Source organism: Aquarana catesbeiana, linkage group LG11, assembly GCF_042186555.1.
Source record: "Aquarana catesbeiana isolate 2022-GZ linkage group LG11, ASM4218655v1, whole genome shotgun sequence".
Classification (NCBI taxonomy): Eukaryota; Metazoa; Chordata; class Amphibia; order Anura; family Ranidae; genus Aquarana; species Aquarana catesbeiana.
Window position 1 is genome coordinate 184,212,979 of NC_133334.1, and position 26,910 is coordinate 184,239,888.

Here is a 26,910-nt window from a genome sequence, read left to right on the forward strand (position 1 = left end):
GTCATCAGTAGTTCCTAATGAACCTACTCGTATCCCTAGTGTTGTATCCCCTGAAAGACCAGAGGCTCCCGGGCAATCTGAGCCGCTGGGCCTATCTGGTATTGTGCCTACAGTCAACACTGCTGCTTCACCCTTTATCACTAAGGATGAACTGTCCTCAGCCCTAGCCGGGTTAGAGCACAGGATTGCTGGCATGATTGCCTCCATCCCACAGGGTGGCAGGAAGTGTGACAGATCCCCCACCCCGGAGTCTCCTAGTCTGGAGCAAGAATGGGTTTAGGATGGGGAAAGAGTTTAAAGCTCAGGATTCGGTGGAGTGCCTAGGAGATGATTCTGCTTCCGAGCAATCTGGACAAGAAGATATCCAGTCGATGTCTGCCTCTCAGTCGCAGAGGCTTTTGATCCTGACTCTGACCAAAATAGTTTGTTCTGCCTTTAAGTTGCCTCTTACAGAGGTGACTGAGCCCCCTCTTTGGGATCTCTGAGGCCTTTTCAGGTCACACAGACTTTCCCGCTTTACCCCCTGTTGGAACAGGTGGTGTATGCTGATTGGGAACATCACTCCTAAAAGGTTTTCCCTTTTATATCCTATGGATGAAAAGTTTGTTCAAAAATGGAGCATGCCAGCTGTTGATGCAGCAGTCTCTTCCTTAAAAAAAGAACTTAACTTGTCCGGTAGCTAATGCACAGGGCTTGAAAGACCCTGTTGACAAGAAATTGGAGTTATTAAAGGCTTCCTTTTTCTTTGGCCAGTTCAGCTTTTCAACCAGCTGTTGCAGCAATTGGTATTTGGCAGTCCGTAAAGGATCAGGTCAAATTGCCTGATAGACCTAAACAGGAGGATGATCTGCCTAAAAGTAAGACAGATATTCCTCGAGCGCTGTGTTTTGCTGTTGATGCTTTAAAGGATTCAATACAGCAGGTTCTTCATCTGGCTCTCTTGTCTGTACATATGCACAGACTTTTATGGCTTAAGAACTGGTCAGCCGAAATTCCTTATAAAAAAGTTATTGGCAGGTTTCCTGGGGAACGTTTATTCGGTGATCACTTGGACAAATATATCCGGAGGGAAGAGTTCTCTACTTCCTGTGAAAAAAAGCACCAGACATCCCTCGTTTAAAAACCCAGGGACTGCTTCCTCAAATGTTTCAGCGCCAGGGCAGTTCCGCCGCCACCAGGGCGCTAGGGCCAGGGGCAAGCCGCAGGGCCAGAAAAGGCCCTGGGTCCAAAATCCTTCCAAACCCAGCACCAAGCCCTACTTTTGAGGGGACGCCCCCACTCCATCGGATGGGGGTAAGGCTTCTGCTCTTTGCGGACATTTGGAAAACAACAATGCAGGACGAGTGGGTCACCTCAATTATATCTCCCGGTTACAAGCTGGAGTTACAGAGGGTCCCCCCTCATGTTTTTAAGATCCAGCGTTCCCTCGGATCCTCCAAAAAGAAACTTATTGCTTCAGGCACTACATCTAGTGCATCAAGGAGTGATTGTAGAGGTTCCTGTATTCGAAAGGGGCACAGGGTTTTACTCCTGTTTACTGTTCAGAAACCAAACGGGGACACAAGGGCCATTTTGGACCTAAGGCCCTGAACAAGTATCTATTGATACAGTCCTTTCGGACTAATGACTTTGACTAATCAAATGACCCTGATTAAAAATTGACATACCCTGGTGATTTTGGCCTGATAACATGCACACAAGTTGAGACAAAGGGGTTTGAATGGCTATTAAAGGCCAACCTCACCTGTGATCTGTTGGCTTGTAATTAGTGTGTGTATAAAAGGTTAATGCGTTTCTGGACTCCTGACAGACCCTTGCAGCTTTTATCCAGTGCTGCACTGACGTTTCTGTATTCGGAGTCATGGGGAAAGCAAAAGAATTGTCAAAGGATCTGCGGAAAAAGGTAGTCGAACTGTATAAAACAATAAAGGGATATAAAAAGATATGCAAGGAATTGAGAATGCCAATTGGCAGTGTTCAAACTAATCAAGAAGTGGAAAATGAGGGGTTCTGTTTGAACCAAACCACGATCAGGTAGACCAACTAAAATTTCAGCCACAACTGCCAGGAAAATTGTTCGGGATGCAAAGAAAAACCCACAAATAACTTCAGGTGAAATACATGACTCTCTGAAAACATGTGGTGTGGCTGTTTCAAGATGCACAATAAGGAGGCACTTGAAGAAAGACGGGCTGCATGGTCGAGTCGCCAGAAGAAAGCCATTACTACGCAAATGCCACAAAGTTTCCCGCTTACAATACGCCAAACAGCACAGAGATCAGCCTAAAACCTTCAGTCATTTGGAGTGATGAGACCAAAATTGAGCTTTTTGGCCACAAGCATGAATGCTACATTTGGAGAGGAGTCAACAAGGCCTATGATGAAAGGTACACCATTCCTACTGTGAAACACGGAGGTGGATCGCTGATGTTTTGGGGATGTGTAAGCTACAAAAGCACACAAAATGTGGTTGATGGCAACTGAATACAGTATGTTATCAAAAAATACTGGAGGAACATTTGCATTCATCAGCCAGGAAGCTGCACATGGGACGTACTTGTACATTCCAACATGACAATGATCCAAAACACAAGGCAAAGTCGACCTGTCATTGGCAGAAAAAAAGTTAAGGTTCTGGAGTTACCATCTGTCTCCTGACCTCAATATCATTAAGCCACTCTGGGGAGATCTCAAACATGCAGTTCATGCAAGACAGCCCAAGAATTTACAGGAACTGGAGGCTTTTTGCCAAGAGGAATGGACAGCTTTATCATCTGAGAAGATAAAGAGCCTCATCCACAAATACCACAAAAGACTTCAAGCTGTCACTGATGTTAAAGGGGGCAATACACTGTATTAAGAACGGGGGTATGTAAACTTTTTTGATCAGGGTCATTTGGGTAGTTTCTGTTGTCATTATGATTTAAAGAGAGTAAACACAGTTGATTGATAATAAATGGCTTCAGCCAAACACTAACCATAATTGAAAGAAAAGTTTTTGTGTTATCATTCACATTCTCTGCAAAATGGTCAAGAAATCATAAATTCTACCAGAGTATGTAAACTTATGAGCACAACTGTGTATGTATGTGTGTGTGTGTGTATATATATATATGTATATATATAATATATATATATATATATATATATATATATATATATATATATATATATATATATTAGTCAGGGGTTAGCTCAAGAAGGGGGATCACCTTCGCTGGGAAGAAGGTAGTCTAAACGGCAGGTTTTCTTAAAAATCTGACTTGTAGCAAGTTTTATTTTAAAAGGTTGCTTGAAAGTTAAACAAGCAAAACAGAAAAATCCTTGCCATCCAGGCACTAACTAAACATTGCGGGTTTCTAATTCAGAGGTGAAGGGCTTCTCCCAGTCACCCACAAAACTAAGATAATGCAAACCTTTTCTTTCTCTCAAAAAGCAAACTTCACATAAGCAGCACTCTCAGGTTTTGGCTTCCTGAGTCTCAGACCAAGAGCAATCCTTTGCTCTAGTCCTGCCCAATTTATACCACCTGTTGGTGAACACAAGTGGACCGCAAAATCTGTTCCAGAGTCAACCCTGCTAAGGTGGCTGGTAAAACCCAGACCGGATTCCACCTTTACTCTCTGCAAATGAATGCATGCGAGGTGAAACATAACGTCCATCAATCACCTCGCCTTTCATAATGTCACGTATCCCCCTTCCCTCTGCTCAAGCGCCTGCGGCTGAGCAACTGTCCCAACCAGACAGTGAATACGGGAAAGGGCATCTGCATTATTCTGAAGTTTCCCAGCTCTATGCTCCACTGTAAACTTAAATGCTTGAAGAGCAAGGAACCACCTTCTCATAAGACTGTTTGTTTTTTCTCCTTGTTATCACACATCCTTTTGAGAGCGGCATGATCAGCGACTAGTTTGGTCTCCCCAACAGGTAATACTTCAGGGCATCCAAGGCCCATTTGATAGCTAAACATTCCTTCTCAACAATGGCATAGTTTTTCCCATGTCTGTTGAGCTTTCTGCTCAGGTGGACCAGTGGGTGCTCCTCACTGTCTGATTTGGGACAGTTCAGCACCCAATCCCACATCAGAGGCATCTTATCTGTGCCACAAACTCCTTTGTGAACTCTGGGGTCACAAGCACAGGTTGTACACAAAGCTTGCTTCGACATATGAAATGCCTTCTCTTCCTCAGGATTCCACTTAATCATGACTGACCCTTTACCCTTCATCAGATCTGTCATTGGGACTGCAATGGTGGCAAAATTGTGTATAAAACGCCTGTAGTATGCTGTGATCCTAAGAAATGCATGAACTTGCTTTTTATTTATAGGTTGGGGCCACTTTTGAACCGCCTCAATTTTATTGACCTAAGGCTTGATCAGCCCTAGACCAATAACATAGCCAAGGTACTTGGCCTTTTCCAAGCCTATGGCACACTTTCTGGGCTTGGCAGTGAGTTCTGCTTTCCTAAGGGAATCTACTACTGCTTGCACCCAGGGCACATGAGATTTCTAATCTGGGCTGTGGATGACTATGTTGTCCAAATCGGCAGTTGCATATTGGCCATGTGGTCTTGATGTCTTCTCCATCATTCTCTGGAATGAGGCAGGAGCACCATGCAAATCAAAAGGCATCTGCTTAACCACTTGACAACTGGGCACTTAAACCCCCTTCCTAACCAGACCAATTTTCAGCTTTCGGTGCTCTCACATTTTGAATGACAATTACTCAGTCATGCAACACTGTACCCATATGAAATTTTTGTCCTCTTTTTCATACAAATAGAGCTTTCTTTTGGTGGTATTTAATCACCGCTGGGTTTTTTTTTTTTTTTTTTTGCACTATAAATCAAAAGTCTGAAAATTCTGTAAAAATAAAAATCTTTGTTAAAATTTATTGGCCAGTATGAGCACAGAGCAGCGCTGTGGGCACTACAGATCCAGCCAACAGCGCTGCTAAAAACGATCTCTCCCCTCGCACTGTACAGATACAGTGACATTCTGGGAGGACGTCCATGGATGCCCTCCCAGAATAAGCCGACCGCGCTGTAGCCGTCTTTCGGCTATGGCCTGGTCGGCAAGTGGTTAAGCTGGAAAGATCCCTCGGGGGCAGAAAACACTCTTTTCTCTTTTAAAGATTCTGTTAGGGGTATCTGCCAATAACATTTAGTCAGATCTAAAGTAGCTATGTACCGGGCACTTCCCGATCTGTCAACAAGCTCTTCGACCCCAGGCATTGGGTACGCATTGAATTTGGACACGCTGTTCAACGTCCTGAAATCATTACAAAATCTTATAGTTCATCTGGTTTTGGGACCAACACTAATGGGACTTGACCAGTCACTGTGGGACTCGACTCCTCTATCACGTCCAACTCTAACATGTTCTTTATTTCATTTGCAACTGCTTCTTGCCTAGCTTCGGGTATTCTTTAGGGCTTTACATTTACCCAGTCACCTGGTTCCGTAATTATGTCATGCTGTATAACTGGTCAGGTGAGAGAGTCTCTTTTTTTTACTCACAAACTCTTTAACATCCTTCTGTTGGGCCACTGACAAGGTTTCAGTTATAGGTATCTCAGGTGTCCCGGGGACATGTCCTTTTGGGGTATTGGGACTGCCAGTAAAGTCTCTGTCCTTCCAAGGTTTCAAGAGATTAACTTGATATATTTGCTCTGGTTTCCTTTTTCCTGGCTGGTAAACTTTGTAGTTTACTTCCCCTACTCTTTACATAATTTCAAAGGGACCTTGCCACTTTGCTAGGAATTTACTCTCAACTGTGGGGACTAGTACCAGCACTCTACCACGAGGGTTAAAAGTTCAAGTCTTGTTACTCCGATTATAAACCCTTCTCTGGGCCTCCTAGGCTTGCTCTATATGTTCCCATGGCATTTCTATCCTGCATCAGTGACATATGCTTGATGGCACTTTTAGAAGGCGTGGTCTCTCCCTCCCAGTGTTTGTTTTGCGACATCTAGTAATAATCCCCTTAAATGTATACCATACAGTAGTTGAAGGGGGAATACCCCATAGATGCCTGAGATACCTCTCATATGGCAAACACCTTTAAACAGGTTTTTGAGCGTTTTGTTAAATCTCTCCACAAGACCGTCAGTTTGGGGGTGATAGACAGAGGTACGGAGATGTGAGATTTTAAACAATTTACACAATTCTTTAGGGACTCTGGACATAAATGATGTGCCTTGATCCGTTAACACCACTTTTGGAATACCCACACGACTAAATACCTGGATAAACTCTTTGGCAATAGTCTTGGCTACAGCCCTGGGCAGACTTTACTACTGGCCCCACCAGAACCATGCCAATTTTTTCTTTCAAAAGGCACTTCTTATATTAGTAACAGTACCAGCGGACTGCGAAAATGGGGCGATGGCACAGAATACTGGCACTGGGCATGATTTGAGGTTGAAAAAAAACTGATTTTTAATACAGCTTACCTGTAAAATCCTTTTCTTGAAGTACATCACGGGACACAGCAGCATAATAATGACTAATTGGGTCATACGCTACCTTTAGGTGATTGGACACTGGCAACCAATAGTAAGACGGTTCCTCCCATATAACCCCTCCTATACAGGAAATACCTCAGTTTTGTAGCAAGCAATGACGATCCCAGAAAAGAGGGGAGGGACCTCTGTGTCCCGTGATGTACTTCAAGAAAAGGATTTTACAGGTAAGTTGTATTCAAAATCTGTTTTTCTTTATTGTACATCACGGGACACAGAGCAGCAATAATAATGACTAATTGGGATGTCCTAAAGCAATGCACCTGAGGGGGGGGGGGGGAGACACCATATCCCTAAGCCCAACGGGCCAGAGACTATAAAGCTGCCTGCAACATGCTGTGGCCAAAAAAGTCTCTTTCTGAGATCTAACATCCACCTGGTGAACGTATGAACTGAAGACCAAGCGGCCGCTTTGCAAACCTGAGCCATAGACACCTGTTGGCGTACTGCCCATGATGCACTAACCCCTCTAGTGAAGTGTGCTTTTAAATCCAAAGGTGGAACCTTGTGCCTTAATCCATACGCCTGGATAATAGTCTGGCGAATCCACCTGGATATAGTTGAACTTGTTGCCGGCTGTCTTTTTTTTTTTTTTTTTTTTTTTTTTTTTAGGCCCTTCCGGCAGGACAAAAAGTCAGTTTTCCGAAAAGAAGAAGCTGTCCTCTTTAAAAAAAAAACTTTGCATGCTTTGATCGCCCTCACCACATCAAGCGAGTGAAGTGACCTTTCTACTCTAGTTTTACAGTTTGGAAAAAAGGAAGGTAGAAAGTATCTCCTGATTCAAATGAAATTTCGAAACTACCTTTGGTAAAAAAAAATCCGGACGAGGGCACATGACCACTCTGTCCTGATGAAGAATCAGAAAAGGTTTTTTGCAAGAAAGGGTGGCCAATTCTGATACCCTTCTAGCCGAAGTTATAGCCACCAAAAAAACAATTTCCTGGTTAATAGGACAAACGGAATATGTCCAATAGATTCAAACGGTTGACACTGTAAAGCTAACAGGACCAAATTTAGGTCCCAGGGACATAAAGGCGGCTTAACCGGCGGCCTTAGGTGCCTTACTCCCTTAACAAAGGTTCATACCAAAGAATGGGATGCAATTGGTCTCTGGAAAAAACTGATAAGGCCGAAATCTGTCCTTTAATTGTCCCTAAAGCCAGCTTCTAGTCTACTCCTGCTTGAAGAAAGGCCAGAACTTTTCCAATCGTATACCTACGAGGGTTCCATTTCCTTTCCTCACACCAAGAAATGTATGATTTCCAGACTCTATAATAGATAGCTCTAGAAATTGACTTTAGCGTTTATCAAAGTAGACAAGACTAAACCCATGATACCACGGTCTTTCAATATTCTGGTCTCAATAGCCATGCCATCAAATTGAGCAACCGTTAAGAAGGATGGAATATGGGTCCTTGAGACATCAGGTCTGGACGGCACGGCAGGACCAATGGGTCCCCCACTGCCAACTTCACAATCTCCGAGTACCAGGATCTCCGAGGCCACGCTGGGGCCACTAGGATCACTGGCTTTCGTTCCTCCTGTATTCTGCGTAGTAAGTGCAGCAGAATTTGGATTGGAGGGAAAGCATATATCAGAGAATACTGATCCCAAGGAACTACTAATGCGTCTATCCTGACAGCAAGCGGATCCTTGGTCCTGGATACAAACCTGTCCAGTTTGGCATTGAATCTGGATGATCCACATCTGGGGTCCCCCAACGTTGACAGATCTGTAGAAAAACTTCGGGATGCAGGGACCATTCCCCTGGCAACAACTTCTGGCGACTTAAGAAGTCTGCCAGCCAATTGTCCACCCCCGGTATAAACACTGCCGAAAGACACAGCACATGCTTTTCTGCCCAAGTCAATATGTAATTCACCTCTTTGGGCTGCCCGACTCCTGGTACCTTCCTCGTGGTTGATATATGCCACTACCGTGGAGTTGTCGGACTGGACTCGGACAGGGAGACCCCATAACCTGGACGTCCAGAAACGCAGAGCCAGACGAGCTGCCCGAATCTCCAATAGATTGATGGGCAAGGTCCTTTCTGCCTGGGACCATATTCCCTGGACAGACGCCTCCTTCAGGACTGCTCCCCAGCCGAGGCGACTGGCGTCTGTAGTTACTACCCTCCAGACTGCTGGTGGAAAAGATTTTTCTTTTCTCAAATTGCTGGTTTTTAACCACCAAGAGAGACCCCATTGTTCCTGTGGGGATAGAACCATATGATGATCCAAGGTTCGAGCAGACCTGTCCCAGGCTTCCAGAATGCAGTTCTGGAACACCCTGGAGTGGAACTGTGCATATGGAATTGCGTTGAAGGATGACACCATCTTGCCCAGCAACCTCATGCACAGCCGAATAGAAGGCCTTGGTTCTTTTCTCACCTTCTGGACGAGTTCCACTATGGAAGTGACCTTTAAGGGGGGTAAAAATACCCTTTCTTGGGCGGTGTCCAAGACCAGACCCAGATACACCAAGGCCTGGGTTGGGCAAAGGGTTGACTTGTCCACATTTAGAGTCCAACCTAGGCATTGTAAAATCCGCACTGTTCTTCACACGTTTTGGATCAGGATGGGGCAAGAGCAATCTCTCAAGAGAAGATCGTCCAGATAACCTACCACGGAGATCTTCTGGGACCTTAGGGACGTCAATACCGGGGCCAGAACCTTTGTGAAAACCCTGGGGGCCGTGGCTAGACCGAATGGCAGTGCCACAAATTGAAAATGACGGCCATCTACTGCAAAACGCAGAAACCTTTGATGTGGACCGAAGATCGGTACATGAAGGTATGCGTCCTTGATATCTATGGACGCTAAATAATCTTCCTTTCTCAGAGATTTTATTACTGAACGAACCGACTGCATATGGAAGGACCGGACGTTTACAAAAAGGTTGAGATCCAAAATGGGCCTTACTTCCCCATTTGGTTTCGGCACGGTAAAAAAGGTTTGAGTAAAACCCCTTGAATCTTTCTTTGTGCTGAACCTTGACAATTACCCCCTGCTTCATCAGATGCTGCAAGGCTAGCAATAGGCATTTCTTTCTCTCTGGATCCAACGGTACCCTTGAGTACAGAAAACGGCTTGGAGGGATTTCCCGGAACTCTGTTCTGTAACCCTGTGTTATAGTGGAAACAACCCATCCTGCTCAGACCAGATATTCCCATGCATCCAAAAACAGCCGAAGCCTGCCCCCCACCCGTGAGAGCGGGGGCGTCCCTTCATAAGGTTGACTTAGAGTTGGACTTGGCTGGCTTTTGGTTCCAGGGCTTCCTCTGACCCTGAGGTTTTTTTAAAACCTGACGGCTGAGGCCATCAATACCGCTTGGGGGAAGAAGCACTAGGTCCTGGAGCATTGGGAATTTTATAAGAGGGTTGCTTACCTCTCCTTTTAGTAGGGAGGAGGGCACTCTTTCCACCAGAGACCTTTTGGATATATTTATCCAGATCTTCGCTAAACAAGCGTTCTCCATGGAATGGAAAGGCTGCAAGTAGCCTCTTGCATGGCGTCTCAGCAGACCAGTTCTTTAGCCACAAAACCCTGCGCATATGTACGGACAGTAACGCAAAACGAGACATCTGCTGAATTGAGTCTTTCAATGCGTCCATTGCAAAACGTAAAGCATGAGGAAGCTCCGACAATTCCTCGGAAGGTTCCTCCTGACAAGGCAGGTTTTTTATTAACCTTTTAAAACTGTCTTTTAGGGATTGACAAATCCCAATGGCTGCAACTGCTGGTTGAACTGCTGCACCAACCACCGCAAAGGAGGCTTTAAATAAGGACTCTAGCTTCTTAACCTTAAATACCTGGGCATTATCCCCTGGACAGGTTAAATTCTTATTCACTGAAGAAATGGCGGCGTCCACCAATGGTGTACCCCATCTCTTCCTGAACTTTTCCTCCATAGGATATCAGATAGAAAACCTTTTTGGAGGCAAGAATATCCTGTCTGGATGATCCCAGTCTGCGTAGATCACCTGCTCCAATAGTGGATGCAAAGGGAACGCCTGGGAACCTTGCTGAGGTCGCAAGGATCCCAAAGTAGCAGGATAGTCCAGACTCCTGAACCAGAGGTAACTTAAACCCAACTCATATCATCTCAGTCAGAGATTGGATAAACGATTTCTGGGAATGGGAGGCTGAAATTGGTTTCTCCGAACCTGAGACCTCAGCTGAGGATTCTTCAGCCTCTCCTTCTTCCCGATCTTTCATGGCCACCTCCTACAAATCCTCTGCCCACTCTGGTTCCAGATCGCCTGGACCCATTTGGCTATAAGAGTCCTGGTGCTCTAGTGATTCTCCACATGGCTCAGGGGAGGGAGATCTATTACTCTTCTTCCCTCCCTGTGTTACAGAAGCAATCATGCCAGCTATTTTGCCTTCAAGGCCTGCTAATGCTGATGCCAAATCATCCTTTGTAACATAAGCCGAGGCAGGAATATTGGTGGTGGCCACTATGCCTGACAAATGCAATGGCTCAGCCAGGCCAGATGCCGCAGGTCTTTCAGGGGAGACAGAGGCTGCATCAGCATGGGGCTGGTCTCCTGATTTCAAGGAAGGTACTCTTACCCCTGTGTTTGCCCTGCTCCCTGTACCTCGTTTTCTGGAAGACATTGCTTACATACGAGGAAAAAGTACTCCCCACAAGCTGAGACCAGTGTTTAACCTATTGCAACTGTGTCCAAAAACCTCCAAACTCACGTGCCCAAGTATCGCCCTGTGATGTCCCAGCACATGCCAGGAGCTCCAGCTCCTTATAAAGCCTACTTAGCATCGGACTGAGCACATGCGCACTCCCGCGCGCCAGCGGCGTGCACGGCGCCTCTGCCGTGCCCGGACGCACTCGGCGCATGCGCGCGTCTGCCATAAATGCGCGCCATACCTGGCGCTCTGTAATTTCCCAGACACAAGCAAAGGTTCACCATTGGAACAAAGGGAACAAATATCTAGATATATATAGATATATATAATATATATAAATTCCCAAAGGGAGTACTCACCATCCCAAGCAGCAGGATCCTTTTTACCAGGCCCAATCTTCCCCCATCACGGCGGGTAGCGCCTCCTGAGGACCTTCAAGGACCGGGTCCCCCATTTTTTGGGGCCACACCCTTGAACCTGTAAAGCACCCTTCTGGTTTACCTTGGGCAAGTTATGACCAGGAATACCAATTTAATAAGGGTCCAGCGCCATATAGCACACATTACAAGCAAAACCTCGCTCTTGAACCGAGGCTCAGATACCATCCACTTTAGCTTTCTTATGCCATCCGAATGGATCCGATTATAACATCCTCACTGGAACATTATTTGAAGAATTTGAAGAGCTTCAACAGCCATGACCATCAACTTCAAGACACTGGCGAAAAAACTGAGGTATTTCCTATATAGGAGGGGGTTATATGGGAGGAACGGTCTTACTATTGGTTGCTGGTGTCCAATCACCTAAAGGTAGCGTATAACCCAATTAGTCATTATTATGCTGCTCTGTGTCCCGTGATGTACGATAAAGAAAAGACACAAGTCCATCAAGTCCAACCTATGTGTGTGATTTTATGCCAGTATTACATTGTATATCCCCGTATGTTGTGCAGGTGCTTATCTAATAGTTTTTTTTTTTTAATTATCGATGCTCCCCACTGATACCACTGAAAAAAATTCCACATTCTTACCGTTCTTACAGTAAAGAACTCTCTAAGGTTTAAGGTTAAGCCGCTTTTCTTCGAATTTTAGTGAATGACTTATTAAATTCCATTTTGTGGAAAAGTTTTATCCCTTTTGTGGGGTCACCAGTTACGGTATTTGTACATTAAAATCATATCCCCTCTCAAGCATCTCTTCTCCACAGAGAATAAATTCAGTGCTCGTAACTTTTCCTCATAACTAATGTCCTCCAGTCCAATTATTTGGTTGCCCTTCTCTGGACACTCTCCAGTTCCAGCACATCCTTCCTGAGGACTGGTGCCCAGAACTGGTTGGCATACTCCAGGTGCGGTCGGACCAGAGTCTTGTAGAATGGGAGAATTATTGTTTTATCTCTGGAGTTAATCCCCTTTTAAAGGCATGCCAATATTCTGTTTACTGGCAGCACTTTGGCTGAGCCTGTCATCTACTAGGACCCCCAGGTCCTTTTCCATCCTAGATTCCCCCAGAGGTTTTCTCCCTAGTGAGTAGATTGCATTCATAGTTTTGCCACCCAAATGCATTATTTTACATTTTTCTACAATAAACCTCATTTGCCATGTAGTTGCCCACCACCCCATTAATTTGTTCAGATCTTCTTGCAAGGTTTCCACATCCTGCAGAGAAGTTATTGCCCTGCTTAGCTTAGTATCATCCGCAAATACAGAGATTGAGCTGTTTATCCCATCCTCCAGGTCGTTTATGAATAAATTAAATAGGATTGGTTCCAGGACAGAACCCTGGGGGACCCCCCTTTCCACCCCGGACCATTCCGAGTACTCTCCATTTATCACTACCCTCTTAACTCGCCCCTGTAGTCAGTTTTCAATCCAAGTACTCGCCCTATGGTCCATGCCAATGGACCTTACTTTGTACAGTAAATGTTTACAGGGAACTGTATCAAATGCCTTTCAAAATCTAGATACACCACGTCTATGGGCTTTCTTTTATCTAGATGGCAGCTCACCTCCTCATAGAAGGTTAATAGATTGGTTTGGCCGGAACAATTCTTCATGAATCCATGCTGTCTACTGCTAATGATACCGTTGTCATTACTAAAATCTTGTATATAATCCCTTATCCCCTCCAAGTGCTTGCATACAATTGATGTTAGGCTAACTGGTATAATTCCCAGGGATGTATCTTGGCCTTTTTTTAAATATTGGTGCTACATTGGCTTTTCTTTTTTTTTTTCCTCTTACAAACATAACATACACTTACCTCCACTGTGCAGCTCAAACAGAGTGGCCCAAACCTGGTCTTCTGGGGTCCCCCGGTGGCTCCCACGGCTCCTCCCCACATCAGATAACCCAGAGGGGACTGCCTTGCGGGTGCTCCCAAGTCCAGCATTCGCGTCCATAGACGTCTGCATCATTGGATTTGATTGACAGCAGCGGGAGCCAATGGCTGCTATCAATCTATCCAATCAAGAGCCGAGAACCCCGGGCAGAGAGACAGCGCTCCCCAGCCGGATCATGTTCCAGGGCTCAGGTAAGTAAAACGGGGGGGGGGGGTCACTGCCAGGTGTTTTCACCTTAATGCATAGGATGCATTAAGGTGAAAAAACATGAAGGTTTACAACACCTTTAAGTTTTTTCAAGTCTATTTCTAATTCTATCCTCTGATAGCCAACAGGGTGCTTCCTGTGACGTGTCATGAGGATAAACATTGCAGTTTTGGTTACTGAAGCCCACTGATGTCCTCGTAAGGACCGAGGAGAAGAATAAATTCAATATCTTTGCTACCTCTCCATCCTTAGTAACCAAATTCCCTTCATTCTTTATAGGACCAATATGATCTGACCTCCCTTTCTTACTATTTATGTACTTAAAGAATTTCTTGGGATTTTTTTTTTACTCTCCTCCTCAATGTGCCTTTTGTGTTCTGTCTTAGCTGCCCTGATTGCACACTTACATTTCTTGTTGCATTCTTTGTAAAGTTGGAATGCTGATGATGATCCCCCAGCCTTGTATTTTTTGAAGGCCTTTTCCTTTGCTTTTATATGCATTCTTACGTTGGAGTTAAGCCACCCAGGACTTTTGTTGGCTCTTTTAAATTTATTTCCGTTGGTATGCACTGGCTAATACCCTTATTTAATATGCTCTTAAAGCATACCCATTTTTCCTCTGTATTTTATTCCTAAGATTTTATCCCATTTAGTATCTTCTAGTAAGGATCGTAGTTTAGGGACGTTGGCTCTATTGAAATTCGGTGTCTTTGTATTCCCCTAATGTTTTCCTATTCGTGTCATTTATACTGAAACTAATTGACCTGGGATCGCCGTTTCCTAAATTGCCCCGCATTTCCACATCCGTGATTAGGTCTGTATTGTTGATAGTCAGCAGGTTCAGTAACGCTTTGTTTCTAGTCAGTGCATTTACCATCTGACCCATGAAATTTTACTGCAAGACCATTCGGAACTGGTGAGCCTTAGATGAATGCGCAGTTCCTTCCACCCAGTCTATGTCTGGATAATTAAAATCCCCAATTATAATGACACTTCCCTTCCTTGCCGCTAATCCAAATTGTAATAGGAGGCCCGCTTCCTCCTTCTGGTTAGGGGGCCTATAGCATACTCCCAGTATTACTTTCCTCTTAATTTCCTCCCTTTTTAGCTCTACCCATAAGGATTCCACCCCTCCTATGCTCCCTTAGTGATGTCGTCTCTCACATTTACTTGTACATCATTTTTGATATACAGGCATACCCCTCCCCCTTTTTTACCCTCTATCCCTGCGATATAGGGAATACTCTTGAATGGTTGCCAGTTAATCATGAGAGCTGTTGAACCAAGTCTCTGAAATTCCTATAAAATCTAAATCCTCCACATACAACAGTAGCTCTAGTTCTCCCATCTTGTCCGCCAGGCTCCTGGCATTGGTGAACATGCCATGTAGTTTAGACCGGTCGCATACTATCTCCTTATTGGGTGTTCTAAATTTGCAAATAGGACTTGTTACTGTACTTGCTTCGGGTTGAAGTGCTTTAGTCAACCTACCACTAATGCCCACAGTACTACTCTCTGGAATTTGTTGCGCGCCGGCTATCTCTACCTCTGGACCCTCCCCCCGTCGCCTAGTTTAAAAGCTTCTCTAACTTTTCAGGCCATCTTCACTCCCAGCAGATCTGCAGCCTTCTCATTTAGGTGCAGTCCGTCCCTTCTAAAGAGTTGGTAACCGACTGAGAAGTCGGCCCAGTTCTCCAGGAACCCAAACCCCTCCTTTCTCTTCCCTAATCTCCCTCTGCCTTTCTGGTGTGGCTCGAAGTACCGGTAGTATTTCTGAGAATACTGCCTTGGAGGTCCTTTTTCCTCAATTTAGCTCCTAAGTCCCTAAAATCGTTTTTTAAGGACACTCCATCTTCCTCTGACATTGATGCCAACGTGCACCATGACAGCCGGGTCTTCCCCAGCCCCTCTCAATAATCTGTCCACCAGGTCCGTTATGTGCCCAACCTGAGCGCCTGGTAGACAACATACAGTTCGACGCTTCAGGTCTTTGTGACACATTGCCCTCTCTGTCCTAAGAATTGAGTCCCCTACCACCAGAATCTGTCTTTCCTTTCTCTTGGCTTTACTCCCACCCTCATTGGAGGAGTTATTCCCGTGGCAGCTAGGGGAGTCAGCTCCAGCAGTACTGGTCCCTGACTGGTTTTACCAATGTCACTTAACGGGGCATACTTATTGGGATGCCCAGAACTAGCCTCCCTGGCACTTTCCCCTCTACTCTTACATTCACCCATCTACTCTGCTTTGGTGCCCACCCCTCATCTCCACCAGCCTCTGTGCTGGCCCCTGCCAGTATTCTTTGACATCTGCATCTAACCCAGGCCAAAATAATCTCTCTGGATTATTTTCTCCTTGGTTTCTCTATACCCAGATGTCCACCCATTACATGACCATGGGCTAAATCTAATACCATCCTGCGATAGGGTTTGGGAACCACTAGCTGCTCTACCTCCTCCCCTTGCTTTACTTACTGATGCACCAAGTTATTTTTAAGGGCCATGTAGCGAAAAGACACCCCTACATTAGGTTCAACAGGTTTCCCATCCATCATTTTAATGTTTTCTCTGGATCTATTGAGTGTGGTGTTTCTTAGTAGTTCCGTACAAAAATCATCTTGCCTGACTTCTAAATCAGGCCCCACATTCTGCCCACTCTCACTATTGGAGTCAGAGATAATTTCTTCATTATCCTCAAGCTGGGGCCAGGATACCAGCTGCTCCTACCCCCCAGCCATTACAGAAAAAGTAAAACGATCTACCTCTTCCTTGGACACACCAACAGTTTCCCTTACAAATCAAAAGGGTCTGGAGTGAGTTCCGGTGTTTCTTTAGCAGGGGAAGCTCTGTTATCCTTTTTCTTTTCCCACAAACTCAGTGTGGAAAATCTTTCCCTACTAGGGCTTCATGAAGCATTGAGGGTACCACTCCCACTGAATGTGTCACCGTGCCCTAAGGGGTATCAACTTCCACCACAGCAGTCTGGTAGTCACGTGTGTCACCATGTATGCAAATAACCCCAATAGAGGTAGAGTGTAACTTTGCAGGATTTACACAATCGCCTTTAACTCATGTCACAACACTAACAGAATCTAGCAAAGCAGTCACTGCCTTTCCATCAACTGAAAACACATTTGTTTTTCCATGCATCCCTGACATGATGCAATACATGGCACCTGTGCAAAAGAGACATGTGTTTTCTCAAATGAGCATTATCACATTGCATTAGTTCATCATAGAGGGTCCGTGCAGTGCACACTGAAGCTGATAAACTGACGTTAAAACTAGTACCAACGCCAGGAAAACGGCAAAAAAATTCGATTTTATCAGCGCTTCGCATTGGCGTCAATGCGTGCTTAGCTGCGTTTCTCTGCCTCTATTCAAAATCAATGGATGCCCATTGAATGGAAGTCGAGTCATGATGGTGCGACTTGTGTGCTGAGGATCTTGAAGGGGAACCCCAAGCCAAAATGAAAAAAAGAAATTGGCGTGGCCCATCCCCCCCCCCCCCCCAGGATTCCATACCAGTACCTTATCTGAGCACACAGCCCCTCCCCTCCTGTACCATAACAGGCCACATGCCCTCAACATGGGGGTCCCCATGTTGAGGACAAGGGCCTCTTCCCAACACCCCTGGCTGGTTGTTGGTTTCTGCGGGCAGGGGCCCCCAGATTCTGGCCCCTAACCCTATGTGAATGAGTATGGGGTACACAACTCATCATAGCTTACAACCCCAAGATTTCTACTTTTGCAGGTCAAGGCTCGTGCCATCTGTTACTGCTTCCTGGGCCTTTTAGCATCAGGCTTCAGTTTCTCAGATTTGGGAAACTGCAACCTGGTCTATGGTTCATTAAGTTTTGCCAGGTTGGACATTAAGGTCCCGCCTGATGCTGGCTTTGGTTGAAGGGTTCTTCTGGTGGCCCTGTAAGTTGCAGGGGCCTATCTGTTCATGTGGTGTTCTTTTGTGGGCATCTTAGCCATTAATTTGCTGGATTTCCCGACCTTCATTTGTGCTGCTTTTGCATCTCCAATTTGAACCAGAATGCCACCCGTTTTTTTTTTTTTTTGTTTTTTGTTTTTTTTTTTGTTTTTTTAATTTTTCTTAGCTGTGAAATCCTTTTGTGGAAGTACGTTACAGGACACTGGTCCCTCTCCTCTGTATCCTATTATCTACTCCTATTTGCTAGCCACGCTGCCAGTAAGAGGGGTTATACTGGGCTGTTCTTATAGCTCCTGTTTGTCAATGTTCAATCTCCTGAATGCAGCTTCAGTATTTGCTTACAGAATACCATCCTGTGCCTTGTAATGCAGGGGTTCCCAAACCCCTGACCGCAGACCAGTACCGGTCAGTTGCCTGTTAATGAACGGGGCGCCAGTAGGGGATGAGCAGAGGCCACAGTTCCAGACAGTCCTTTCTTGGCTGTGGTCATGCCACTTAGCAGCTTGTGTGTCCTCTCCCGGGTCTCCTGCTGACTGCCGACTATTTCATCCTATCAGCAGGTCGGGGGGGGCGGGAGGAGCTGGAGATCTGGATAGAGTGAGTCTTTTCATAGTAACAAGCGGGTAATCGCCCTCTTATTAAATTCTTAGTTGCCCTCCATCCAAATCTGCAGCTCCTCCTGCCCCCTCCCCTGCTGACAGGATGGCATCGTCAGTGGGGCAGGAGACCTGGGAGTTGACACATAGGCTGATAACTGCTTCTGCCCTGCCAAAGGTAGGACTGTGCAGGGGAGGCAGTGATGTAAGAGAGGAAAGGGGGGGGGGGCATGATTGCAAGGGGCTTGGTGATGGGGGTTTATCTGTGATTGCTAGGGGCACTGTGATATAATTGGGACTGTAATGTGAAGGGGAACTGGGGACCCTGTTGGACTGCTTTGACCACTCCTGAAGGTTTTACCCCCTTCCTGGCCAGGCCCTTTTTTGCGATACAGCACTGCATTACTTTAACTGACAATTGCACGGTCGTGCAAAGCTGTACTCAAATATAATTGATGTCCTTTTTTTTTCCCACAAATAGAGCTTTCTTTTGGTGGTATTTGATAACCTCTGCGGCTTTTATTTTTTGCTCTATAAACAAAAAAAACTATCAATTGTGAAGAAAAAAATATTTTTTACTTTCTGCTATGAAACGCATCCAATAAAAAAAAAATTAAAAAATCGAACTTCATCAGTTTAGGCCAATTTGTATTCTGCTACATATTTTTGGTAAAGAAAAAAATTCCCTAAAAGCGTATATTAATTGGTTTGCACAAAAGTTATAGCGTCTACAAACTATGGGCTAGATCAATGGACTTTTTTTTTTTTTTTTGCTAGTAATGGCGATCAGTGATTTTTAACATTGCCACAGACAAATCTGAGGGTTAAATGTGTTCCCTGGGTGGTGTGCTTTCTTACTGTGCGGGGGATAGACTGACTCGAGGAAGAGACACATCTGTGTTCATGATTAGCAGGAATCGCAGATCTCTCCCTTGTTTACATAGGCAGACTGCCGTTCAGCCTCTCCAGCGAACGATCACGGGTGCTGATTGGCTCCTGTCCAATCACAGCGGGAGAGCGCCCCCCCGAGCCAATGGAGGAAATGACGTTTTGCGTTAAAGGGCCACCCCGTCCGCAGTTTATGTACGTGGGGTGGCCCTTGAGAGGTTAAAGGGGGAAGTGTGTGAAGGAGGGGGGATTGTGCACACTGATATGGAAGGGGAATGTGCTGTGAAAAAGGGGGGGGGGGGGGTTGTGATGTGAGGGTGTACTGAGGACCGACCTATATGAACCCCCCACTCTCATTCCCTGGACAAATTCACTGCCACAAAACAGTCCCTGGTGCCAAAAAGTTTGGTGACTGCTGATGTGATGCACTCTCAAGAAAAAGTAAGGTTGGTCAAAGGAGCTCTCATAGGCACCACATCCCATCAGTATTAAACAGTGGTTGTTAACCCCCTCTGCTATAATAATGTCCCCAATGTATGTGCTTTTTTTTTTTTTTTTTTTAATGCTGCTGTGTACCTCATTTCATAGCGCTGATTGACCCTCACGTGACCGGCAGCCTCTCTTGATCTGACAGCTGCAGTGGGCGGGGCTGAGAAACTCCCGCTGACATCAGCCAGGAGGAGGAAAGGCCGCCGGTCACGTGAGTGCCGAGCGGTCCTATGAAATGAGGTATACGGCGGCATTTAAAAAGAAAACACATACACAGGGGACATTAATATAGCAGAGGGGATCGTAGGAATGTCATTGCGTTATATGATCACAGCAGGAGGGGAGCAGATCAGCGCAGACAGGCAGGAAGGAGGGGAGAGGAGGACAGGAGAGCTATGGATGACTTAGACACGTAAACTGACCATGGTGTCAGGGCTCAGCAGCAATGATAAACCGTGGTCAGTTTACGGGGGGTGGGGGGCGCACAAGATCAGCCAGATAGTTCAGGTGATACAAAGGACCACTGTGCTGTATAACATGCTTTAAGGCAATAGGATCCATTTTATTTGTATTTTTTAAGTCACAAACGCTTTAAAAGCCAAAGATCCAAATAAAAGTTTAGCAAAGGGAGAACCATGCCCAAACAAGAGGGCCTGGTAATATGTTGGCTGCAGGAAGGGCTTGTAACAGCTAAAATATAGATAGAAAAGAATTTTCCCAAAAACACTTATAGTGGTTGTAAAGGCCGAAGGTTTTTATCTCTATGCAATAACCTGTGTGTAGCAGTCCCCCTCAGCCTCCCCAATACTTACCTAAGCCCCAATCTCTATCCAGCGATGTCCACGAGTGCCTCGGCTGTCCGGGACTCTCTCCTGATTGGCTGAGACACAGCAGTGGCGCCATTGGCTTCTGCTGCTGTCAAAGTCAGCCAATCGAGAGAGGGGGGTGAGGCCGAACCATGGCTCCGTGTCTGGACACACAGAGTTGCGATTCGGCTCGGGTACCCCATAGAAAGCAAAAGATCTGGGCTGCCCTGTACAAAACCATTTCACAAAGCAGGAAAGTATAACCTGTTTGTTTTTTGTTTTTTTCTTTTAAAAATAGCACTTTAGTATTACTGTTAGAGATATATATATATCGAGAGAGAGAGATATAGAGAGAGATATATATAGAGAGAGAGAATCTGACAAATGTCTGCTTCTAAATAAACAAGGCTGCCGCATATGAATAAAACTGATGCATGGTGTGGGCAAGGTGGCCGCATATAAACCAACTATATCTATAAATATAATATCTCAGTGCACAGTCCGATCTCCACTAGAATCTCTGGCAGTGCACTGTTAAAGGTAAGGCAAAAATCCTATTTTTGATTTAAGATGCACTTTAAGTCTTATTACTACTGCTATAATCTTGGCTTTATAAGTTTTTTTATATTAATATGAGTTCATATTTCAGCTGCAACCATAATTGAAGTGGAGGATCAATCAACAGGGAACATTGAAAACATCATAGTTCAAGTGAAGAAGGAGACTGACATGGAGGCAGTTGGTGTGATAGCAGGTCCTCCACCTCCTCCCACAATGGAAGCTCCAAATGGCGACCTTACTCCAGAGATGATTTTGAGCATGATGGATCGGTGATAATGGATAGGTTCACAGCTTTTCTGATTTTAGCTGATCAGGGCTGTGTTTAAAGTCTCATATCTATTTTATGGGTATTATTTTTCTGTTTTGGTTGCTTCATCTTATTTTAAAATATCCGTTTTACCATGCCTATAGAGTGGTGGCTGGGGCAAACTCATTGAGTGACCAAAAATGGAAATCATGGACATATTGGGGGTTGTTTGTAGCTTAGTGATGTTTCAAGGGACTCTTTTCTAATTCACTGTTGCCTGTTACAGCTCAGCAGTGACAAGTAAAGTCCCCCCCACCTTTCAAAGGATGCACATTTTAGCCAATCTTTTCTATTTTTAATGGTAATAGGCATATGTAATGTATGCGCTTTAGAGAAGAAAAGACAATTAAGTTATATGTTGCCTACTACTTTGTTTAAATTGTTAAACTGTCATTTTATTAGAAAACCTTGATTTCTACTAAAAACCTGCCCTTTTCAAGATTCACTGGTCCCCTACAAAAAAGTTAGGAAAGGGACTGTTTGTGTGCATATATATTCATAAATGTATACACACATACCTATACCTTTTTTCAGACACACGCTGTTTAAAAGTTTATTTTGTCTTGTTGTGCAAGATCTGACTATGTAAATAACTTTTAAAAAAAAAAAAAAAAAAAAAAAAAATTGTAAACGTTTTTCTATCAAACTGTATAATTGTGCAAAGAAGTAGTGGGCAAGGTTATTTTAAATGGGGAACTAATATGAGTGAATGCATAAGTTAGGAACACATTAGGTTTTTATCACCACATTTTGAAATCATTAGCTTTCTTTCATACTTATGTATAAGTGTTCAAGTTCAACTTGACCATAGGTACAATGATGTAATCTAATTTTTTTTTTTTTTTTAACTCCCTTTTTTTTTTTTATGCACATGATTTGTGCTGCCAATGACAATGTATATATTCTATCATAATGGCTACTTTTTTTTTTTCATGTAATCAGAGGTTACCCACTCTAAGACAGTGAACAACCTGCCAATGCTGACCAGACGTGATCTTCCCAGATCAGCAGGAGTCGCTTATTAGCTGTTTGTTATAGACAAAAAAGCAGCCCTGACAATTTCCAGAAGATTTTTGAGCCAAATCTGTATAGTGGTTTAAAGAAAAAAAAAAAAAAAGGTTAAGGCTGGGTTCACACTTATACAAATTGGTTGCTGGTTTCCCCGCATCCAATATGCATGACAGGAGACTGACCAGCTCTCAATGGAGCCAGTTCACACATCTCCGGGGGCAGCTGCAGAGCGCATTTCACTGGGGTTCTGTGCGCCTGTGGCTCTGTTTCAGGTCCGAATTCAGGCTGTGAGCCGCATCAGATTTCAGTGTGAACCCAGCCTTAAGGATAAGTTCACCTTTGGGAGCATGTCACACCCATATGCAGGGTGTAACATGTCGCATGCTACTATGCACCCGCCTACTGACTCCAGTGCTCCCCACACTGTGGCAGTTGGCAGGGATCTTCTCCCTGCACCCACTGTCATTTTATGAAAACAGTAGCTTCCAACACAACCATGTCATTCATTCTCGGAGTGCTATGAATAAAAAAACGACAAGTGTACCTTTGGCTGCAGAGGGACTTGTAGTTTGAATAGGTTGCAAGTGCGCTGATCATCATGCTCGTAGTTCAATTGGTCTTCCTCTAGTTTTGTAATCGAAAGTCTGTATGGGCAAAAGCGAGAAGAAGACTGATGATTATGGATGCAATGCTCTGCAGGCTCCAGTAAAAAAAGCACATTTTTTACCTGCAAAAATATGTGCATTTATTTTATTTTTTTTGAAAGGTGAACTTGTCCTTAAAGCACTGTAGCACCCTTGTGGCAGTCTCTTTTCTCAGGTACAAGCAGCTGATTGGAAGGAATTCCTTAATTCGTCAAAACTGACAGTCATGTGAGGTGTGGGGGAGGGGGTGGGTCACTCTGCTGTTCGCTGTGGGAAACCTTTTTTTTCCCCCAATGATATACTGCCTACCAAGAACTGTCAGCTTAGATCTTTGGATAGTTTAAAGCCTTTTGTACTTGCTGTCTTGTGTGATATTTTGATTATATTAAGAGGCCAACATTTATGGGCAAAAAGTAGTATTTCTGAAATGCGAATGTACCACTGTATAGCTAATAAATTAATGTGGGTTTACTTTTGTGTTGTGATGACCTTTTCATAATTGTGTTTGCTGGCTTATGTTTATTATCATTAACTTTTTTTTGTTTAACCTTGTATTCTTTCATATAGTAATTTTTTTTACATTTTGTTTTGGATAGAATAGGGAAGGGTTAAAGCCAATCAGAAAAGGTTTTGCTGTCTGTGCCCTCTGGAAATTCACAGTTCCTTCCTGTCCCAGTGACCTTGAGTGACAAGATCAGGAATTGAGGGTAAAAGTCTCCAATTTGGACAGAGACAAGACACTGTAACTTATATTGGTATCTTTCAAACTGTCAGGGTGACCTTGTTATCCTGGTGATCTGGTTCTCATTTTTAGTTCAGCAAACAAATATACCATTTGTTAGTGCTATGTTTCTGCTGTTTTGTGCCATAAATTCTTTTATTTGTGCTGCTTTTTTTTTTAAGATAATAGCAATTGTTTTTTATTGACGATGACATCACCCAGAGTCCCCTTACAACAGCAAAACTAAATGAAACCAGGCTGGTTGGTTAGTGCCATTTTTGTGCAGGTTTGTGGCACTTAAATCTCCATTCTATCTTCTTTTAATTTTTGTTATTGATTTAATAAAGGTCAGCAAAGGTCACCCAGCCCCCTTACAACAACCAAAAGATGCAAAACCGGGCTGGTTGGTTAGTGCCGCGATTGTGCTGGTTTGTGCCATTTTACTCTTCTTTTTTATTTTGTTTTTCAGTTATTGATTTTTTTTAAAGGTCACTATAGCTCACCCAGCCCCCTACAAGAGACAAAAGACATGAAACCAGGCTGATTGATGCCACCTTTGTGCTGTTTAAAGGAGAAGTCCACCCAAAGCTCGTTTTGCTGGGCTTCTCCTGTGGATCACAGGAGTGCAGTTCGTTCATGCTCTCTGCTGACGTCACAGAAATCAGTCCAGGCACCAAGGGAGCTGTGAGAACCAAGCCATCGGCAATGTTCGATCGCTCGGTTCTCAGTGCAAAGGCGCCCGGGGACAGATGCAGTATCGGACCGATGCTGCATCCACCGAGGTAAGTATGATACTGGAAAAAAAAAAGACCATACTTCTATTTAAAATCTCAGTTCTACCGCCTTTTGTTTTTCAGTTATTTACTAAAGTTACCAAAGGTTCACTCAGCCCCCCTCTACAGCATCCAAAAAACATGAAACCAGGCTGGTTGATTAGTGTTGTTTTTGTACCAGTTGAGGTGTTAAAAATTATTTGTGCTGCTTTATTTTTTTTTTAGTTATAAGTTTTTTTTCTTTCAGGGTATATTATGTAACCCAGTACCCAATTTTACTAAGCCCTTGGATGCATCTGTTTGTGTTGTTTATATAATTGATCTACTGTATGCCCCTTTATACCATATGTGCCCATCAGAGTGCACCTATAGATCCGATCCAAGTTAACAGCATACCTGCATATGTCAAGTAGGACACGGCACAGATCGGAGAAGGGAGTAGTTGCAGGGGGTGGGAGCTGGCAGAAGGAACAAGCTGCAGGGGGTGTGAACTGGGCAGAGAAACTTGCTACGGGGGACGGAGCGTGCATGTAACATCACTGATTGCTGGAACACCGGCGTTTCCTGCAACTAATTACTGCTGAGCATCAGGGATCGTGCGCTGACTACTGGACTGATGGTCCGGAAATGGGCATCACTCAGTCCGTGTCTCAGACCATGGTCCGCAATTTACTGAAGGCTGCTCTAAACATTTCAAACCAGCGCATGCACAGTACAGCTACTTGGAGATTATGATAAGTTTGAGATCTTGACAGAACGGTTTAGGTTTAGAGAAATTACTCATTATATTTTACACTGTCACCTCAAGTCCTACCCCATGTTACTAAATTTTAAATGTACCCTTACTTTGTGCCTAAAAACATTTATACCAGTTTGGCTTCTGAAATAATTACACCTTGATATCTCCCCACCTTGCACCCACCATGTAACAGTAAAAGCTACAACTGTTGCAAGCCTATACTTAAAGTGGTTGTAAACCCTTACACACCACTTTTACCTACAGGTGAGCTTACCTGTAGGTACTGGAAATATCTCCTAAACCTACACGGTTTAGGAGATATTTACCATATACGCTTGCGCCGATGACATATGCGCACTGAACAAAGGGCACAATCGTGCTGTTTCTATAGGTCCCGTGCTGTGACTGTCTGCTCCTGCGCGCATGTGTGGGAGTGATAGCACGCGACTCCAGTCAGTCACAAAGCTGGAGTCCACGGCCCAGGAAGGAAGAGGGGTGTGAAGATAGACGCGGCCACCAGCAGGGACATTGCGGGCTTCGTTTGCAGGTAAGTGCAACATCATGATGCATACTAGCCCATTATGCTTTTACTTTACAGGGGAATAAAGAAACCCTTCAGGGTTTAATTCCTCTTTAACCACCTAAGGACCGAGCCTCTTTCTGAGATTTGTTGTTTACAAGTTAAAAACTGCTTTGTTTTTTGCTAGAAAAATACTTTGAACCCCCAAACATATTTTATATATATATATATATATATATATATATATATATATATATATATATATATATATAATTTTTTTTTTTTTTTTTCCTAACACCCTAGAGAATAAAGTGGCAGTCGTTGCAATACTTTGTCACACCGTATTTGCGCAGCGGTCCTCTTTTTGGAAAAAGTACACTTTTCTTTTAATTAAAAAATAAAACAAGTAGTTAGCCCAATTTTTTTTTTTATATTGTTTAAGATAATATGCAGAGTAAATTGATACCTAACATGTCACGCCCGCTTGTGGAATGATGACAAACTTTTACCCTTAAAAATCTCCATAGTCGACGTTTAAAAAATTCTACAGGTTGCATGTTTTGAGTTTTCGAGGAGGTCTAGGGCTAGAATTATTGCTCTCGCTCTACCGATTGTGGCAATACCTTACGTGTGGTTTGAAGTTGAACGCTGTTTTCATATGCGGGCGCTACTCACGTATATGCGTTCGCGTTTTAAAAAGAAAAAAAAAACATTATTTTACCTTTTTATTTTTACACTGTTTTTTTTTTTTTTACAAAAAAAAAGGTGTCACTTTTGTTCCTATTACATGGAATGTAAACATCCCTTGTAAAAGAAAAAAAGCATGACAGGACCTCTTAAATATGAGTTCTGGGGTCAAAAAGACCTCAAATCTCATATTTACTCTAAAATGCGAAAAAATTTTTTTAAAAATGTTGTCATTTAAAATTTTTTTTTTTTTAAATGTCATAAAAAAAAAAAAATTAAAAATGGCCTTTTAAGAGCTATGAGCGGAAGTGACGTGTTGACGTCGCTTCTGCCCTGCAATGATATGGAGATGGTTGGGGGCCATCTTCCTATCACTCGTCTCCATACCAAGCAGGAGAGCGGACCCGATCGCCTCCACCGCTATGAAAGGATCCGGTAAGCGGCGGAGGGCACCGGTGGGGGGGCCTCCCCCGCTGCGGCGGAGGGCACTGGTGGGGGGGGGCCTCCCCCGCCGC

General features: G+C 44.1%; 1 protein-coding gene across 2 annotated transcripts in view; it reads left to right on the forward strand.

The window, feature by feature from the left end:
• Positions 1-23,426, forward strand: part of CTCF (CCCTC-binding factor) — a 445,740-nt gene extending 422,314 nt beyond the window's left edge. For both annotated transcript variants that reach the window (XM_073605105.1, XM_073605104.1), the window contains exon 11: positions 21,082-23,426. In XM_073605105.1, the coding sequence (XP_073461206.1) occupies positions 21,082-21,266 (185 nt within the window). In that variant the 3' untranslated portion in view covers positions 21,267-23,426. The remainder of the gene's footprint in view (positions 1-21,081) is intronic.
• Positions 23,427-26,910: the final 3,484 nt, after the last annotated feature.